Source organism: Mastomys coucha, unplaced genomic scaffold (assembly GCF_008632895.1).
Source record: "Mastomys coucha isolate ucsf_1 unplaced genomic scaffold, UCSF_Mcou_1 pScaffold22, whole genome shotgun sequence".
Taxonomy (NCBI): domain Eukaryota; kingdom Metazoa; phylum Chordata; class Mammalia; order Rodentia; family Muridae; genus Mastomys; species Mastomys coucha.
The window spans coordinates 83138340-83159211 of NW_022196905.1; the positions used below are offsets into that span (position 1 = coordinate 83138340).

At 38.1% G+C, this 20872-nt stretch overlaps 1 protein-coding gene across 1 annotated transcript in view; it reads left to right on the forward strand.

Moving 5' to 3' along the window:
- The window catches only part of Mthfd2l (methylenetetrahydrofolate dehydrogenase (NADP+ dependent) 2 like), a 107991-nt gene that overhangs the window by 34732 nt on the left and 52387 nt on the right, over positions 1–20872 (forward strand). Inside the window, exon 6 of the mRNA XM_031390967.1 lies at positions 11959–12051. Coding sequence (XP_031246827.1) covers positions 11959–12051 — 93 coding nt within the window. The remainder of the gene's footprint in view (positions 1–11958; positions 12052–20872) is intronic.

Here is a 20872-nt window from a genome sequence, read left to right on the forward strand (position 1 = left end):
ATAAACCACCACTCACGTACTTACAAAACAAGCCACAAGGTCACTAATGTTTTCTTCTTTGGGTTTAATTTGAAATTTAGTTTCTTTTCCTGCTGAGCTTTACTTTTGATTTTAAAAATCATTTTTAGTTTTTTTTTTTTATAAAAATTTGAACACGGTCAGCTTATGAAGGTTTACAAAGCCACAATTAGATATCTGCTACCCTAATATTCCAATAATACTTGACAACACTGCTTTTCTTATATTTTTAGTTGTGAGCCTAACCTTTAATGGTCAAGCCATCTCTGCAGCCCAACATGCTTTTTCTTATAGGCTTCAGTATGTTATATGCTAATTTCTTGTCACATTTCCATTATGAATTATTTATAAACTACCTTCGAAAAGCCATCCCCTTTTACTTTAAATTAAGACTACAAAATACTGTGCTACAAATATTACCTTATGTATTTTGGGAATATTTGTAGTAAAATAAACACAAATTGATAATGGTAGTTGTTTGAGTTTTGCAGCAGAAGAGTATCTTGCTACAGAATTCACACCATGCAGCAGGTCTTATGCAAGAGATTTATTGAGGCAGAGGGGTGAAAGGCTGCCTTGGAGTGAGGACAAGAGAGACAGAGACATAGGAAGAACAGAGAGACAGAGATATAGTGAGAGCAGAGAGAGACAGATAGACAGAGACCAGAAAGAAACAGATAAACAGAGACCTGAGAAAGACACAGAGAAACAGAGAGCAGGCTGTGATGGTGTAGACTTTCAAAAGGTGCATGACTCAAGGCAACAGGGGAAATGTTGCATTTTGCAGCTAGTGATAGGGTGGCTGCTGGTGCTGAGTCACTGCAGGTGGGTTTGGGGCAGACCTGGTTCCTAACAGTAATGATTTTTAAGAATAGAAATATGGAGTTAAAACTGATCACTTTAAAGACATTATATATTTTGTTCAATAAAATTTCTCCACTTTAATGAATGCTACAAACAAAATACATTTGGAATTGGTTATAATATTTCTTACAAGCCTGCATTTTACAAAGTTAAATTTATAAAATTAAATTTACCTTTATTAATAGTGGTCTTTGTAGCTGTTATAATTACTGTGTCTGAAAGGTAAAAAATATATATATGTATATATACATACATATATACATATATATAGTAAAGAAGTTTTGCTATTTGGGTGGTATTTAATTAATACACATTTAATAGGAGCATTGTGACATATATTATTAGCATAATGAACAAGTAAGCAAGTGCTTACTGAATATTTAGAGTCTGGGAAAGTTAGTGTTTTGGATGTCTTCGCCTGGCAGAGCAGTAATTACATGCATTGTTAGCTAATGGAGATAATGAAGGGGGATTAACTGCAAATTTATATCTATAGAACTTGTTCTAATGTTACACACAATGTTGAGCACTTAGCACACACTTTGCATTGTTTTAGCAAAAGAACTGAGAAGCCTAATAATTCAAATTTATCTCAAAGACAAAAATAATTTCACTAAAAAAAAATCATAGTCACTTAGTTTAATATGTTTCTGTTCCCGGCTCACTTTAAGTTTTGACATTAAGAGCAAAAAGCTGGGAAACTTTGTAAGAAAAATCTTTTCATTTACTTAGGGCTTGAACTATTCAAGAGTGAGAATGTACTTAAATCTCTAAGTACAAAGGTGGAACTGTGTGGGAAGGGTAGTGGGAGGTGTGGAGGTGGGGAGGCACTACAGTTGGAGTGCTGCAGTCCTGCAGTCCGGATACATTGTATGGGAGACTGAGAGGCATGTAAATAAGAAGAGAAAACAAGAAAGAAAGGAAAGGAAAAGAAAGGAAAGAGAGACAGAGAGGAAGAGAGAGAGAGAGATGGGAGGGAGAGAGGAAGGAAGGAAGGAAGGAAGGAAGGAAGGAAGGAAAGGAGGAAGGAAGAAAAGAAGAAAGGAAGGAAAAAGAAAAAATGGAAAGGAAGCAGGGATGGTGCCACTTGCTGTTGAGCACAGTGCTGCAGGTGCTAGGGGAGAGGTTTCTAGGAGAGTCCTCATAGATCCATGGTTTTGGTGGAAGGAAATGATGCCATGGGACATGGCAGGAAAGCACAGGGATGTACAGACCTCAGAGAGGAGCGGCAGCCCAGGCTGGGATGAAGTCATGCCAGAAGGTAAGAAGTTGAGACGTGCTTCTTAGGAAACTTAGCATCCGATATTTAAGGAGCACTGTGCCTGTCATGAGGTTATGGAGAATTCTTTTGACTTCTTTAATGTATCATCCAGAGCAGTTTCTATTCCTCCGAGAACTTTTTTTTCATCAAGATGACAGAAAATCTCTCCAAATCAAGATATTATAGCTATTAATTATCACTAGTACAGTTTACAATTTAATTTGGTTTCCCATTCATTTAGAGAAAGTTCCTCTTGCGTATGTTTATTCTTAAGCAACGCATGTCATCTAACAGACCAATGAAGTGACACAACATGGGTCCCACGCGTTAACTAAAATATTATAGCATTGGTAAGAGTGAAGATTTGGTCTCTGTCTTCTGAGAGCTGTGTTCTTCTTCTTCACATTTGTCTCTGGGAGGTGCGCTTTCTCTAAGCACTGGCCGTATGATATCCAACATTTTCAGGCAGCTTGGCCCGTTTTTGTGCTTCTTGTTCTTTCTTTGAGATGTCCTTTCCTAAGTGGAAATCCACAGGGGTTTTTGTTAACACACTGTCTTGGTTAGAGTTTCTATTGCTATGATGAAACACCATTTTCAAAAGCAAGTTGGGGAGGAAAGGGTTTATTTGTCTTACCCTTCCACATTATGGTCCATTACTAAAAAAAGCCAGCACAAGAACTCAAACAGGGGAGGAGCCTGGATGCAGGAGCTGATGCAGAAGCCACTTAAGGTTGCTGCTTCCTGGCTTGCTCATCATGGCTTGCTCAGCCTGCTTTGGTATAGAACCCAGGACCACCAGTCTAAGGGTGTCCCCACAATGGGTAGGGCCCTCTCCCACCAATCATTAAGAAAATGCCTGAGCTACATATGGAGGCAATTTCTCAATGGAGATTCTTTTCATTGTGAGAATTAGCTCCAGTTTTGAAAACTCATACTTTAGCCAGGCTAGGAGCATCATCTCTCATTCCCCCGGAGGCAGTAACCAGTAAGAGATGCTTGAGGCAGTGCAAAGTGATATGAGGGGTGTTCTTGATTAAGCTCTGCGCAGTAGCAGGTGAGGTCAAGATCCCTTAGGTTTCAAAGAGAAGAGCCAACTAGGAACACGTAGGAATGCGGGATTCATGCAAAGCATTACCACCCCTTCCGCGATGCGCTGTGCTGCTCATCTGGGTTTGTTAATTATGATCTTGAGTTTGTGTAGTTAATGTACCAGAGAAAAGCCAATGATTATTCATGTCTCACTTTCTCATTTGAATAATAGGAGTAGTGATTTACTATCAATGTCTTCTAACATTAGCCAGCACATATCTCGAAAGCATTTAGTAGGAACTAGGCATTCTTATTGAATGATGGAGATGGTTACCCAGGGAGAAGTGGCATTAACTTATAAAGCAAGGCTCCAGAGTCTGCTCAGTGGGTAGAGTCACTTGCTACCAAGTCGACAACCTGGGTTTGATCCCTAGGACCCACAGAGTGGACAATGAGAGCCAACTCCTGAAAGATGTCCTCCGACCTCCACACACATGCTGTGGTACATGCAAGCCCTGCCTGCCCTCCCACACTAAATAAATGTAAATTTTAAATTTTCAAAAAGCCCGACCATAATAGAGCAAAATTCAAAATTATTCTCTATCCTCTGTTGCTTTCTCTTTGATACATGACCTCAGAGTACTACACATCAACCCCATTGTCAGCCCAGAGCACTGTGTGTCTAACCTTTGTGCACCCACCTGAGTAAGCACTCACCCTACCTTCCCAGCCACATCACCTGTCCCTTCTTCCTCACCGGATGCTGACACTTCACTGGGAGTTCTACGTCCTGGTCCTTTGGCCTGAAACCCTCACTCCCGCTTCCCAGCCATTGCTTTGTATAGCCTGCCATCACAGCCCTCGTACTGATTTTCTCTCTTCCACTTCTCTCTCATCAAGAAATAAATAATGAACTTCTTTTGGGGGCTGAGGCAGTTTGAGATAAAGTCTTTTTACATATCCCTGGCTGATCTGGACCTCTGTATATAACTTAAGCTAGCTTTAGACCTTATAGCTTTAGATCATTAGACCTTATGTCTTGGCTGAGCCTTTCAAGTCCTGGGATTACAGGCGCGTGCCACTATGCCAAGCCAAATGTAAACTTCTTAATAACATTATTTTAGGTTTTATATTTGTAAAATTTAGCATAAGGAGCCATATGGAATAATAGAATAATTTATTCAACCAGTAAGTCTATAAGACATGTTTGTGTGCCAAGCACTGGAACAACATTGAATATAAAATAAAGCCACAGGTTTTAAAATATGAATTTGTCATTTGTTGAATGGGAACTTTTGTATGCAAGGAAGAAAAGAAAGGAAAGAAGTAGCTATATTCGAGTAGCCATATGTGCCCCCACGGATCATTCTTTCACATTTTAAATTATACCCTTTCATATAGAAGGATGTTTTAAATCTCCAGTAACCCCCAACCCTGTGTCAGTAGGGGAGGGATGGGCCACATCAATATCAGGAAGGAAGACAGAAGAGATGGCTCAGTGGTTAAGAGTGCTGACTGCTCTTCTAGAGGTCCTGAGTTCAATTCCCAGCAACCACACGGTGTCTCACAACCCTCTGTAATGTAAACATCTTGTGGTGTGTCTGAAGACAGCTACAATGCACTCATATAAATAATCAGTATTGGGAATGTAAGACGATTCCCCAGGACACTGTAAAGGAGGGGAAGACGCTGCTGACACTTACAGAAGGAAGCCACTGTTTCTACAACAAAACATCACAGTTTTGTTCACTTAGCTTGCTCTCTTACAGAGGAGCTGATTTCTTTGTTGGCAAATATATAAAATACATCAGTGAATATGCCAGACATGTCTCTGTCCTCCTGAGACTGAAGAGCAATAGGAAAGATAATCATTAAACCACAAGAAATACAGGATTCCAATTATAACTGTGCATGCAAAGTGCTTAAAGCAGCTGCGCAGCAGTATGGGAAAGCTTGGTGTAGGACAGAATGAATGAGTTCTGCGTATAACTAGGCATGAAGGATACCTTTTGGGAGACCTACTCCAATTAGTATTACAATAAAACTTTTTAAAAACTGTGTGTATAGTATACATGTCTACATGTCAGTGTATGCCCATGTCTGTGTCCATGTGTATCCGTGTGTGTGTGTGTGTGTGTGTGTGTGTGTGTGTGTGTGTATGTAGCCAGAGATCAGCATCAGGAGTCTTCTCCCTCACTTATCTTTTGAAACATAATCTCTGTCTCACTGAAACTAGAGCTCACCAATTGGCTGGACTGGGTGGTCGGTGAACTGCAGGGGACTGCCCATCTCTGCCTACCACTCTCCAGCTCTAGGATTACAGGTGTGTGTCACCATGTGTGGCTTTGGCATGGTCACTGGGGATCCAAACTCAGGTCCTCATGTTTACATGACAGGCCCTGTACTGACTGGGTGCTCATTCTCTTAGCCTTTTAATACTTGCACACTGAGACTATATTTAAACTAAAATTTTCATCTTCATAGATCCATGGAAATATATTAGACATAATAGGAATGAGAAATGGTGAAGTGAAAGAAAAAAAAGAGATGGCATTGAAAATGGATCTGAAGATAAGACTTCAAAAAAATAAATAAAAAATTCTACTAAAAATTCTACTAAATAAAAAATACATTATTACATTTTCATGGTTATATTCTCACTGTCGAGCAAACTACTTTTTATTTATTGGAACTGAGTATATATTTGCTGAATTTACTTCATGAAGTCTAATTAGTTGTGGATGGGTCATTAGTTTCATCTTTAAAACTTGTTAGCAGAAAAAAAGGAATAGTTAGCCAAATAAGTATCTGTAAGATAAAAAATGAATACATGCTTTGGAAAAAATAAAATATTTTTCTAATTTTAGAACACTTAATTTCTCTTGAAGGTTCTTATAAATGGAAAGCTAATGGATTCAGTAATATGTAAGACATGCTTTTCAAGTTAAGACAATGCCTACCTATATTTAATAGGACTATTTCTCTAATAATTTAAGTGCAGATTAAAGCTACCACTCACATTCATGGCTTTTAGTTCTCATTAGACATTTCTGTTTTTAAGCCGGTCCCCCTTTCAACTTCTAAACCAGTGTTCTTAATCCGTCCTGGCTTCAGCATCATCAAGGTGCCTTTAAAACTATAGCTTCCCAAGTCCATCACCCAACAAATGGAGATGAGAATGTAGGAGCTGAAACAAAGCATCAATATTTTTAGAAAGCACTGAGGAATATTTGTGGTTGGGCTTGAGAGTGACTTCTCAACATTTAGACTGAGACTCGTACTTAGGATCTTTATCCAGACCTATCCCTAGGTGGTCCTTTGCAGTCTGATGCCTCAAAACACCAACTGTACTCTAGACTTACGTATCCACTCAACAGTTTCATGGGCTCTGTAAACACTTCACACTCGGTTTATGAATGCTTATTTCTGACTTTACCTTCATTGCTTTTCCCACAGTGTCCTCAATGGATACAAGTGGTAAAGATTTTCTCCCTGGGTAGACTGGAGGAGGTCTGAAGAGTAAAGAGAACTTTGAAAGTAGAACTTATTGGGAAGCCTTGAGGTTGGTGGTTGGATGTTCTCAAGGAGAACTGTGGAATCTTAGGCTCCCTATATTCATTCACTTCTGGTAAATGAATGGTTCTGTGAGAACGCTCCTTCTACCACACGCCCAGGACAAAGAGGACATCTGACTGTGGGCTAAAACTTCTAAACTTAATGAGCCCAAACTATTTCTCTCAATTGTTTGTTATAGTGATGCAAAAATTGAGAGAAACATTTGGGCTCATAAGTTTAGAATTTTTTCAGTACTTTCTCTCATGTTTTCCATAATAGTTTTAGAATCAACTAGATGCTTCCCTCCAGAAGAAAAATACTGATAAGGGTTGTACTGCTTTTTTTTCAGCAGGCATAGGAGAATGGTCATTACTGTGGGACTTTCTGCCTGGGAACATGATTGTCTGTTAAGTTCTTCTGTATAATTTATGTGTTTTAGTATTGTTCTAGGGAATTTTATTTCAGGTAGATTTTATAAATTCCTGGTCATGGTACTTTTTGATCTGCTATTACAATGAGGTCTTCTTCCATGTGTCTTCTAACATGTTGTTATATATAATGTATTTTTCATATTTATTTCTGTTGATAACTCAATGAATTCTCTCTGTTTCAATAGTATAATAATTGCTGTATTTATTTATTTATTAAATACATTTAAACTTTATATTCATTAATCTTTTCTATTGTACTTTTTTCTTTATGTAACTTTTAACAAGTTACATAGATGGTTGATTAAATTTTTGGGTTTTGTTTTATTGATATAGTAACTTTAGTGTATTCATTATCTCTCTCTTTTTTTTTTTTTTTTTTTTTTTTTTTTTTTTTTGGTTTTTCGAGACAGGGTTTCTCTGTGTAGCCCTGGCTGTCCTGGAACTCACTCTGTAGACCAGGCTGGCCTCGAACTCAGAAATCCACCTGCCTCTGCCTCCCAAGTGCTGGGATTAAAGGTGTGCGCCACCACTGCCCGGCTCATTATCTCTTAAGAATTGCTTTGTATTTATTTTGTTGGACTTAATATGAACTGCTTTATTATAAAGGTGTCTAGAAATTCTATATTACTGTTTAGTATTTTCTTTTTGATCCATTATTGTTTTGAAATAAGTTTCTTAAAATTTCCTGTAGAAGGATCTTTTATGTTAATAATAACAATTTTACTAGTTGTGATCAAGGATAGTTATTTTTAAATTATATAGTTATCTGCTTTGATTTAATGAAAATATGTTACCCAAAATAATACCATTTAAAAAGGTTGTTTGGGTACTGTGATAGTTTGAGTAGGTTTGGTGCCCATAGAGTCATGTGTTTGAATGCTTGGTCCACAGGAAATGGCACTATTAGGAGGTATGGCCTTGTTGAAGGAGATGTGGCCTTGTTAGAGGAAGTGTGTCACTGTGGAGGTGGGCTTTGAGGTCTTCTAAGCTCAGGCTCTACCCAGTGCAAAAAGGTGTTTATTGCCTGTGGATCAAGATGTAGAACTCTTAGCACATTCTCAGCCCTATGTCTGCCTGGACACTGCCATGCTTCCCACCATGATGATAATGGACTGAACCTCTAAAGCTGTAAGCCAGCACAAATTAAATGCTGTCCTTTATTAAAGATTTATTTATTTTTATAAATATGTGCATTGTAACTGTCTTAAGAAGCACCAGAAGAGAGCATCAGATTTCATTATGGGTGGTTGTGAGCCACCATGCGGTTGCTGCGATTTGAACTCAAGACCTTCAGAGGAGCAGTCGGTCCCCTTATCCACTGAGCCATCTCACCAGGCCAAATGTCGTCCTTTATAAGAGTTGTCTCAGTGATGGTGTCTGTTCACAGTAATGGAAATCCAAACTAGAATTAGGTCCATAAAATACATTATTTATTTCAGAGTTTAATAAGTTAAAATTGTATAATGTGCATTGCATTTTCTATACTTGATCTGTTATGAACTGAAAGGGGTAATTTAATTCAGCAACTACAATGTATTTCTATTTATATAATTTGTAACATCTGCTTTACAAATTGCATTTCTCCTTTATTTGTTAATTATACATTTATGCTAATTAGAATTCATTATATCAATTTCCTGTATAACTTATATGTTCATATTTACTGAGTAACCCCTTCTCACCTCTTCCACTCCCTTCTCTTTCCATCTGCTTTGCTTCCCTTTTAAAATAATGTTTTGGAGAAGGTTTCCGTGTGTATCCCAGGGTAGCCTCAAACTCTTTCTGTAGTCTAGAATGGCCTCAAACTCTTTATGTAGTCTAGAATGGCCTCAAACTCTTTATGAAGCCTAGAATGGCCTCAATTTGGAAGTTCTCTTCCTTCTGAGTGTGGAATAACAGCTATCTTAACCCTCTCTCTTTTCATTGAGACAGGGTCCCTCTACATAGTCCTGACTGTTCTAGATCTCACTATGTGAGAGACTGGCCTTGAACACAAAGATCCTCCTACCTCTGCCTCTCAAATATTAGGATTAAAAGCTTCTGCCACCACATCCAGCCTGCCCCTTTGCTTTCTAATGCATATATCTTTGTCCTATTTAATATGGAATTTCTCCTTCCATTATCCTTTATAGGTCACTGAAAATTTTTTTATTTATTTTTATGCTTAAATACATATGGTCAGAATTAACAAATTACCTCCTATTCTGTTTGTTTTTGCTTCATTTTAAATATTTTCTGTCTATATGTTTTAATATTTAAGATCCTTATTACTTTAATAATTGTAATACGTAGTAGATTTAATTCTTTATTTTTATGTGGTATCTATGGATGCTATAAAAGAATTGATAAAATGTTCCCACTCTGTTTCAGTTTTTGTTCTTACCTGATATTCATTGAAAAAAGTCACCTTTTGGAATATTTATAGTTTGAAATACATGCTTGTGTTGTTGGCTTATTAGCTTTTAAGGTGACTTGTTTGTTCCCATTATTATATATGAACAACCAGCAGACTTTCCCTTCCCTTCCCAGTCTACCCTTGTGTCTTGTGTTCTTGCTACATAATCTAAGCAATGTAAATAGTATTTACATTTGTCAGTGGCTGAGTCAGTTTTCTGCTGCTGTAGCAGAATACCACAGGCAGGTAATCTGTTAAGAGCAGAGATCATTTCTTTACAGCTCTGAATTGTGTTACAAGATGCTGCTGCTGAAATCATCATTCATAAGAAATCCACTCCCACGACAGCATTAATCATGAGGGCTCTCATGAGTTAAGTAAACTCTTCCGGTCTCACAAGGACTCTCAAGGGTTAAATAAACACTTCCGGTCTCATCTTGTAATATACTGTTACAATTGCAGTTACGATTCAGCATGACTGGGGAGAGGGTAAGCAAGGCATGGCAGTCTATCACATCTTTCAAAAGTCTTATGTCTGTATTAAAACATGTCACATCTCTTCAACCGTCCATTGGGTGTTTCCTCAAATTGGTTTTGATAAATCGAAGCACACATGTGAGTTCCTTTCATTATGGACAATATTCTCCACAGTCTTGAATTTTCAAAATTGTTTGCAACTCACAGTCTTAATTTGACTAGTTGGTTGGAAAGTTCTTGTGTCCCAGTTTCTTTTTGAGAATTGACCATTATAGGTCAGTTTGGATGGATTCAACCTGCTCGCCTGGCTTTTATTACTTTAAGCTCTAACAACAACAACAAAAAAAGTTACAATGTTTGTGCATAATTGTTTGCTTTCCACAACAAATTTTTGTTGTTTGTTGATACATTGGTAAACTAGTTAAAACATATTTCACTTTCATTTTTGTCTCATATTTTATTTTTGCTACTTTTGAAATATTTCCTTTTATTGGCTTTAAAACTTCTCATAATGTACAGTTCACTGCTTTTAGTGCATAGTTCCATTGATTTGGATATATATACAGAATCATCATGACTAGACTAAGCACCACTGGAATCCTAGCAGTTTCATCACCTCCCCAGCTCACCCCAGACTTGTTCTTTGTCGGGCTGTTTATTGACGCTTCACCAAATCCTTCTTACTTATTACTCATCATTAAATGGACAGATTCTTGTACTCCTGCTATTTTGTAGACCAGGACACTTCTGCTGGGGGTTAGGGTGGAGGTACTGTCTAGCTTTCCTCTCCTCTTACTGTTTCTCCAGTGCTTCCTGTTGGGACAACTCCTCCATGTCACCCTGTGCATTAAGGACACTGTCATGCACAGCATGCTTGAGCCTCCACCTGAGTTTCTCATGGCTATAGCATAGGAGACAGAAGTGTGTTTTGGAGCTGAGCTCATCACCTTTGGGAAGTGCATGGGTGGTCATTTTCAGAGGTCTCCACTGCTGCCTAAGCTCTTCCTTCCTGTGTCTGTGTCCATGTCTGTCTGTCTGTCAGGTATCTACTATCCACTTTTGTGACTTTTACATACTGTGAAGTCTGTGGAAAATAGTTTTTTTTTTTTTTCATTTTTCTAAAGCCCTACATTGCACAGTTTTGTGGTTGTTGCTGCCTGGGAAGGATTTGATATCTTCCAGGAAGAGAGATGACAAGTTGTGTCTCTTGCAGGGAGTCACGCCCTGGGCTGTTTCTCATCACCATATCTGCCTCATTTTTCTTCTCAGGCCCATGCTTACAACTTTAAAGCTCCTCTCCTTTATTAATCTGTAACCCACTTAAGTTTTCATGCTAAAGTTTCCTGCTTACTCTAATCCTCCCCACTCTTCCTAAACACAACCCCTAAGCTCATCTGCTTATCCCACTTTATCTTTTCACTTTTAATGTCCTTTTCTTCTTTTTCCCAAATTGTTACACTTCTGCTTGGAAACATTAGGAGATACTTCGCCTCCCTTAGGGACCTGTTCTTGACATCACCTCCTGACAGAATTGATCTCTTACCTATTCTTCTGCAATACATTGTCCATTTTAAGAACATTTATCTTATTGCTCTCTGTACTTATTTCTGTGTCATTAATACACCAGTATACAACCCTAATACCAATTGATGAATAACCAATCAAATAAAAAATTTAAAAGAAAAACCATCTGAAGATGAACAGCTCTTACCCTCATTCAGACTGATTTGATTTTCCATATATCCAGTTGAAAGGTAGACTTTTAAATTCTGGTTCATCCAGACTTTCTTTTTAGTTTTTAATATGATTTAATCATGTCAAATCAACTTTCCTATTCATGGGAAGTAACAAAAACTACCATAGGTTTAAATCTTTGTACAATTCTGGAGAACGTGGCAGCCACTCACAGAGGCCCTTCTGCATTGCAGGTGATGCAACGGTGACTATAGCGCACAGATACACGCCCAGAGAACAACTGAAGGCCCACACTCAGCTAGCAGACATCATCATAGTGGCTGCAGGTAAGTCTGCACTGACAGTTCTCTGGTGGGGTGACATGGTAGAGTCATTCCTACCCTCATTTTCAATTCATTTAAAGAACATATGAGAGACAAACATAGATAAACATATGAATAACTTCTGTGAACTGGTTTGTGTCCGCATAGTCATCACATTGGGCAAGTGTACCTGCGTCAGCACCTGTCACACCACTGTGTTGCACCTTGCCAGCCACTTTGACAAACATGACTGAGCAGCATTTGTACAAACAGATCAGTGCTGGTTGGTAATATCTTGTGGTGTAGGAGAACAAAAAGAAACTGAATTTGATCTTGAAAATTGTGTTGGTGAAAGCAGAATATCTAAGTGAGGGAGAGACAGATAAATACCTTGCAACTCTGACATCACCCAAGCTTGAGACATGGCTTGCAGAGTCAACTAGAGCATGTTGCAGTGGCTGTGTCTGGCACGAGTCAGGGTATTTTCACAAAGGATGGTGCCTACAATTCGGTGCAACAAAATGAGGGTTTCTGCTTTGTACAAAAGTAGGTATAGAAAGAAGAATCAAAAGTATTTTCTTAAGAATAAGAAAACAAAATAAAAGAGTCAACCCCAGGTTCATTATAAACGGAGCCACTTAAAGCCACCATCTCTTCAGCTGGTCAACTCTGTTACTGAAGTTCTTAGGAGGAGAAATTTAAAAAATAAACCAAACCAAACCAAACAAACAGGCAAACAAACAAAAAAGTATTCTAGAGAAATCTTTGCTGATTTTAAGAATTAACTCTTGGCATATTTTGAAAAGTATTTTGCATTCGTTTTTAACTTTGTTAAAATATTTTAACAGATCAAGTATCATGGTGTACAAGCCCAAGTAGACAGGTATATTTTAAATACATTGTCTGTAGAATGTATTCCATTCTTTCTGTGTAACCCACCTTTTAAAGAATGCTCATGTGGCGAGGACAATGTAGTGAGTAGTGCTCACTAAATATCATTATTTCTTTTAGTTTTGAGATTAAGTTCTTTTGTAGTTTAATAAAGAGAGAAAATATGTGAAAATCATATGTATATGTTTATTATAACATGTTTAAATTGACCTATTTTAATTAGTAGAGTAAGTAAAGTGACCAGAATGATATTTTAGATCCTAGAAAAGGCTAGAGTACAGAGCTCATATGTGTGACTAATTTCCTTAGAAATATTGAGAGTCTACAGCATGTCTTTGATTTAATCAAACATGAATAATTTCAGATAACAGAGGGAAGATTGAATTTTTTCACTCAATAATCATTGAACTCTTGCTGCACAACAGAAGAAGTTACAAATTGTAAGGGTATGATACTTAATAAAATGATGAAACCCAGTCATTGAAGTGGTTACAACATGTGTGAGGAAAAAGCATAAAAAGACAGAGTGCCACATGAGGTTTAGTGATGGAAAAGAATACGAATGAGATACCATTTTAGATATCGACAACTATAATAATATCAAGAAATGGCCATTGAGTAGAGAGCTTCATTCCCATCACTTATCAGCCCACTGGATCCACTCTGCCTTGCCTTGCTTTGGTCTTTAGGACCTGTGGACAGCTTGGCCTGTATATTTTAGCCCCTGGCTTCTGCCAAGGTTTGGCACTGCAGGAAATCTGAAGGGAAGGAGGAGAAAGCTCTGGCGGGTTCTTCTCTCTTCTGCCTCCCTCCCACCTGCTACTTTCTGTAGTGTTTGTGGTTTGCTGGTGGTGCTCTTCTCGCAGCTAGTGTTCTTACTGTGCTGAGGTAAGGTTGTGCCATCCACCTGCCCCCTAAGGTATGTGCATGCACACTCGTTCTCCAGTCTCTTATACCCTGGGTTCTCAGTGGCTCCAAACATAGCTCTGGAAAGCACAATATAATGTTCCTTTGTAACTCTTTTTCGTGTGATGGTCTGAGGTGCATTTTGTGCCCTAGGTAAAGTGGAAGAAAATTCCATGTGAAAAGGAAACATCTGAGAGGACAATATTCCAAGGAGATAGAGAGGAAGGGAGGGAAGGAGGGAGAGGGAGAACAAACCACAAAGTTCTTAGCAGGGGTGGGGGGTTTGTACATGGTAAGGTCAAGCTGTAGATATTGAGATTTTATTGTATATACTGTTTAGTTATGATTATACACTAGTGCATTATGAAGAAATACTTACACAAATAAGGCACCTTATTTGTGATCTCAAAGTTGTAGACTGGTATGAGTCAGGGATGGAGAAGAGAACAGGAGACAAACTCACCCTTTTAAAGTCTCCATCAGACTATCAAGAACTGTTTCTACAGAGCCAAGAGCAAAGACCAAGAGAAAAGCTATTATGATTTCATTTAATGGATCCAAGGGTTTTTTTTTTCCCGATTTTCTTCCTTACTTGGTATATTTAGTGTTTATTTCTTATTTATAGTCAAGGGTTGCATCCCTTGTCATATCCAACCCTTGAGTATTATTCTCATGCTTCATTACATGTTACTAGAAATCTTCATCTTTTAAACGTCACAAGTATTTATATTTTAAAAATGTGTTTAATGTTAATAATTGTAAATGGTGAGCCATGTTTCTCACTGTTTGTGTTTGCCAACTACAATATTGAATGGATTTTTTTTTTCTAGTGGAGAAAATTTTCTCAGCATTATTCAAGCTTGTACTTTGTCTTGTCATCATGACAAGCAGCAAATCTTCTCTTGTGAGATCCACTGACAGTCTCTTGTGACTGAATCAACACATATATCATATTATGTCAACACACAAGTCATTCATTATACCTGACATGGTCTCCATACTCAAGCTTCTACCTTGGGCTTCTGTTTAAAGTCCGAGATCAGAATCCAGCCTTAGGTGTTACAGAAGTCAGGAAAGGCAAACAAAGAAGGGTAGAAAAGGAAGAATTGCGCTTATCCATAATTAACACGAGGGGCCAGGACCTAAAAAGGTGCATGTGAAGGTCTTTTTGATTAATTTTTCTACTACAACCATATCCCTAGAAGGATCCTCTTACCACCAGAGGGCTCCAGTCCTATTTTATGTAGTGGAATTGGCCACAGGCCACCATGGCAAAAAGACAAGGAGGGAAGAGACAGCAGTTCCTATTCCTTGTTACTATTTCTTTTCAGAAAGTGTGTCACTCTTTCTCATATGCAACCCTGAGATTATCCTGAAGTTATAAATACTTAGGGGAAATTTTCTGGGAAGAACATTGAGACTTTATGAGAGACAAATAAAGATTGTTACATTTCCACTTCATTCATTAATAGTCATGAAGAGAATTTAGGGATAAAATGTGGAGATATTAGTAACTGCAGAAATGACAGAAACTAGGAATCCATACTAAAAAGAGGCCTATATAACTACACAATAGCAATAAAGTATTACTAGAACATCCTGTGTGCATCCTGTGTGGGAAACCAATGAATACAATTAGGAGTGGGAATTAAATAGACAGAAAGTGACCTAATGGCAGAGGTAGCTAGAGCAGGGAGGGCTGGGTCAGTGTCATAACTAGAATGTCAGCATATATGGAAGCAGTTGCATCTAGAAGTCAGAAAGAGTGTGTGTGTGTGTGTGGGGGGGTGCTATTCAGAAAGACTGTGTGTAGGGGGAGTGAGTGTGCTATGTGTCAGAAAGACTGATAACCTTCTATAGATGACAGTGGAGAATTCAGTGATGAATTCTGGAACAAGATTGCAAAAGAAGAGTGAAAGAAGAAATCACTGTGTGATGACGCCAAGGCATGTGTGTTGACCCCAAGGCATGAGTGATATTAGCTAACGTTAACACTGACCTCATCCCTCCAGTGTCCTATAGTATTCACTGGAGAGGTTACTTAACTCTTGGGCATATGCCCTCAGAACTGATATTTGGAATTAGTCAAAATCTCAAATCAGAAAATCAGACCGTGTTAAACTAGGCTTCAAGTATATGGGAAGCTACCATTCTTAGCTCACAGAGACAACCAGGTTTTAGGGCAGTGAATACTTGTTTGTAGTTGTCTGCCATCTTCATTCTCCTGTGGCAGGAATAGGCCTGATTAATGTCCTTTCTTCTTCTCTTTCTCTTCTTTTAAAGCTTGTTAAGAACATCCTTAGAATCATATTTTTGCACAGAATTATGAAGAGAGTTCAGTCAGTAAAGTATTTGCCTTATAAACACCAAGATATGGGTTTGCTACACAGAACATATGCAGGGAACATATGCATGAAAGAATGTGCTTATAGAAGAGGGTGGGACCGGGAGGAGTGCACAGAACACAGGAACAATGGGGCGGCTGGGACAGGATCCTTCCAGTCACCATCTGCACCCAAAGCTTGGACTGTTTCACAGCCCTCTGTACACAAGTTCCTCCAGGAGAGAGCTGGTCTCCCAGGATTGCTGACACAGCCTTACAGACCCACAGGAGGGACAAACTCCAGTCAGAGTCAGCAAGACCAGCTAACACCAGAGATAACCAGATGGCAAAAGGCAAATACAAGACTCTTACCAACAGAAGCCAAGGCTACTTGGCATCATTTGAACCCAGTTCTCCCACCACAGCAAGTCCTAGATACCCCAACACACTGGAAAAGCAAGGTATGGATTTAAAAATCATATCTCATGTTGCTGATAGAGGACATAAATAACTCCTTTAAAGAAATGCAGAAGGACACAGGTAAACTGCTAGAATCCCTTAAAGAGAAAACACAAAAATCCCTTAAAGAATTACAGGAAAACATAACCAAACAGGTGAAGGAATTGAACAAAATCATCTAGGATCTAAAAATGGAAGTGTAAACAATAAAGAAATCACAAAAGGAGAAACATCTGGAGACAGAAAACCTAGGAAAGAGATCAGGAGTCATAGATGCAAGCATCACCAACAGAATACAAAAGATAGAAGAGAAAATCTCAGGTGCAGAAGATATCATAGAAAACATTGACAGAACAGTCAAAGAAAATGCAAAATGCAAAAAGTTTCTAACCCAAAACATCCAGGAAATCCAGGACACAATGAGAAGACCAAACCTAAGGATAATAGGTATAGGAGAGAGTGAAGATTCCCAACTTAAAGGGCCAGTAAATATCTTCAACAAAATTATAGAAGAAAACTTCCCTAACCTAAAGAAAGAGATGCACATGAACATATAAGAAGCCTACAGAACTCCAAATAGACTGGACCAGAAAAGAAATTCCTCCTGTCACATAATAATAAAAGCACCAAATGCACTAAACAAAGAAAGAAGTTTAAAAGCAGTAAGGGAAAAAGATCAAGTAACATATAAAGGCAGGCCTATCAGAATTACACCAGACTTCTCACCAGAGACTCTAAAAACTAGAAGATCTTGAAAAGACATCATATAGACCCTAAGAGAACATAAATGCCAGTCCAGGCTACTATAGCCAGCAAAACTCTCAATTACCATAGATAGAGAAATTAAGACATTCCATGACAAATTTATACAATATCTTTCCACAAATCCAGCCCTTCAAAGAATAAGAAATTGAAAACTCCAACAAAATGAGGGAAACTACATCCTAGAAAAAGCAAGAAAATAATCTTTTAAAAAACCAAAAAGAAGATAGCCACATAAACATAATTACACCTCTAAAAACAAAAATAACAGGAAGCAACAAATCATTTTTTCTTAATATAAATGGACTCAATTCTCCAATAAAAAGACATAGAGTAACAGACTGGATGCATAAACGGGACCCAGCATTTTGTTGCATGCAGGAAATGTACCTCAGTGATAAAGATAGACATTATCTCAGAGTAAAAGGTTGGAAAACAATTCTCCAAGCAAATGGTCCCAAGAAACAAGCTGGTGTAGCTATTCTAACATAGAATAGAATCAACTTTCAACCAAAAGTTATCAAACAAGATAAGGGAAGACATGTCATACTAGTTAAAGGAAAATCTACCAAGATGAATTCTACTCTCAATTCTAAACATCTATGCTCCAAATGCAAAGGCACCCACATGCATAAAAGAAACTTTAGTAAACTCAAAGCACACATCACACCCCATAAAATAATAGTGGGAGTCTTTAACACCCCACTCTCATCAATGGACAGATAATGGAAACAGAAACTAAACAGAAACACAGTGAAACTAACAGAAGTTATGAACCAAATGGATCTAAAAGATATTTATAGAAAATTTCATCCTAAAGCAAAAAGAATATACCTTCTTCTGAGCACCTCATGGTACATTCTCCAAAACTGACCATACAATTGTTTACAAAACAGGCCTCACCAGATACAAGAAGATTGAAATAAGCCCATGCACCCTATTAAATTACCATGGACTAAGGCTGGTCTTAAATACCAACAAAAATAACGGAAAACATACATACAAATGGAAGTTGAACAATGCTCTACTCAATGATAACTTGATCAAGGAAGAAATAAACAAAAAATTAAAGACTTTTTAGAATTTAATGAAAATGGAGACACGTCATACCAAAACTTATGGGAGACAATGAAAGCAGGGCTAAGGAAAACTCATAGCTCTGAATGCTTCCAAAAAGAAACTGGAGAGACTATACACTAGCATCTTGACAGAATATCTGAAAGCTCTAGATAAAAAAGAAGCAAATATACCCAAGAGGAGGCAGGAAATAATCAAACTCGGACTAAAATCAACCAAGTAGAAACAAACAAACAAAAAACTAAACAAAGAATCAACAAAACCAGGAACTGGTTCTTTGAGAAAATCAGCAAGACAGATAAACCCCTCAGCCAGACAAACCAGAGGGCACAGAGACAGTATCCAAATTAACAAAATCAGAAATAAAAAGGGAGACATAACAGAAACCAAAGAAATCCAAATAATCATGAGATCCTCCTACAAAAGCCTATACTCAACAAAACTGGAAAACATGGATGAAATGGACAATTTTCTAGACAGATACTGGGAACCAAAGTTAAATCAGGATCAGACAAATGATCAAAACAATCCCATATCCCCTAAAGAAATAGAAACAGTCATTAATAGTCTCCCAACAAAAAAAAAAAAAAATCCCAAGACTAGATGGGTTTAGTGCAGAGTTCTAGCTGACCTTCAAAGAAGATCAATACTTTCCACAAAATAGAAACTGAAGGAACACTATCCAATTCGTTCTATGAAGCCATAATTACTCTGACACCTAAGCCACACAAAGACCCAACAAAGAAAGAGAACTTCAGACCAATTTCCCTAATGAATATTGATGCAAAAATACTCAATAAAATTCTCTCAAACCGAATCTAAGAACACATCAAAATGATCATCCATCATGATCAAGTGGGCTTCATCCCAGGAATGCAGGGATGGTTCAACATATGGAAATCCATCAACATAATCCACTATATAAACAAACTCAAAGAAAAAATCCACATGATCATTTCATTAGATGCTGAGAAAGCATTTGACAAAATCCAACATCCCTTCATGATAAAAGTCTTGGAAAGATAAGGAATTCAAGGCCCAAACATAGAAAAAGCTGCCCACTCTCTCCCTACCTACTCAATATTGTTCTTGAAGTCCTAGCCAAAGCAATTAGACAACAAATGGAAGTCAAAGAGATACAAATTGGAAAAGAAGAAGTAAAAATATCACTATTTGAAGATGATATGATAGTAAACTTAAGTGACCCCAAGAATTCCGCCAGAGAACACCTAAACCTGATAAACAACTTCAGCAAAGTAGCTGGATATAAAATTAATTCAAACAAATCAGTGACCTTCCTCTACACAAAGGATAAACAGGTTGAGAAAGAAATTAGGGAAACAACACCCTTCACAATAGTCACAGATAATATAAAATACCTTGGTGTGACTCTAACTAAGCAAGTAAAAGATCTGTATGACAAGAACTTCAAGTCTCTGAAAAAAGAAATTGAAGATCTCAGAAGATGGAAAGATCTCCCATGCTCATGGATTGGTAGGATTAATACAGTAAAAATGGCCATTGTGCCGAATCTACAGATTCATTGCAATCCCCATCAAAATTCCAACTCAATTCTTTATAGAATTAGAAAGAGCAATTTGCAAATTCATCTAGAATAACAACAACAACAACAACAACAACAACAACAACAAAAACCAAGAGAGCGAAAACTATTCTCAACAATAAAAGAACTTCTGGTGGAATCACCATCCCTGACCTTAAGCTATACTACAGAGCAATTGTGATAAAAACTGTATGGTTTTGGTTCAGTGACAAGCAGGTAGATCAGTGGAATAGAACTGAAGACCTAGAAATGAACCCACACACCTATGGTCACTTGATCTTTGACAAAGGAGCTAAAACCATCCAGCGAGGGAAAAAAAGACAGTATTTTCAACAAATGGTGCTGGTTCAACTGGTGGTTAGTATGTAGAAGAATGCAAATCTGATGCACAGCACACACAGTATCAGTGTACACCACACACAGTGTCAGTGTACACCACACACAGCATCAGTGTACATGACACACAGCATCAGTGTACACCACACACAGCATCAGTGTACACCACACACAGCATCTGATGCACACACACACAGCACCTGATGCACACACACACACAGCACCTGATGCACACACACATAGCACCTGATGCACACACATGCAGTATCAGTGTACATCACACACAGCACCTGATGCACACACACACAGCATCAGTGTACACCACACACAGCATCAGTGTACACTACACACAGCATCTGACGCACACACACAGAGCACCTGATGCACACACACACAGCACCCGATGCACACACACACACAGCACCTGATGCACACACACACAGAGCACCTGATGCACAGCACCACACACAGCACCAGTGTACACCACACACAGCATCAGTGTACACCACACACAGCATCAGTGTACA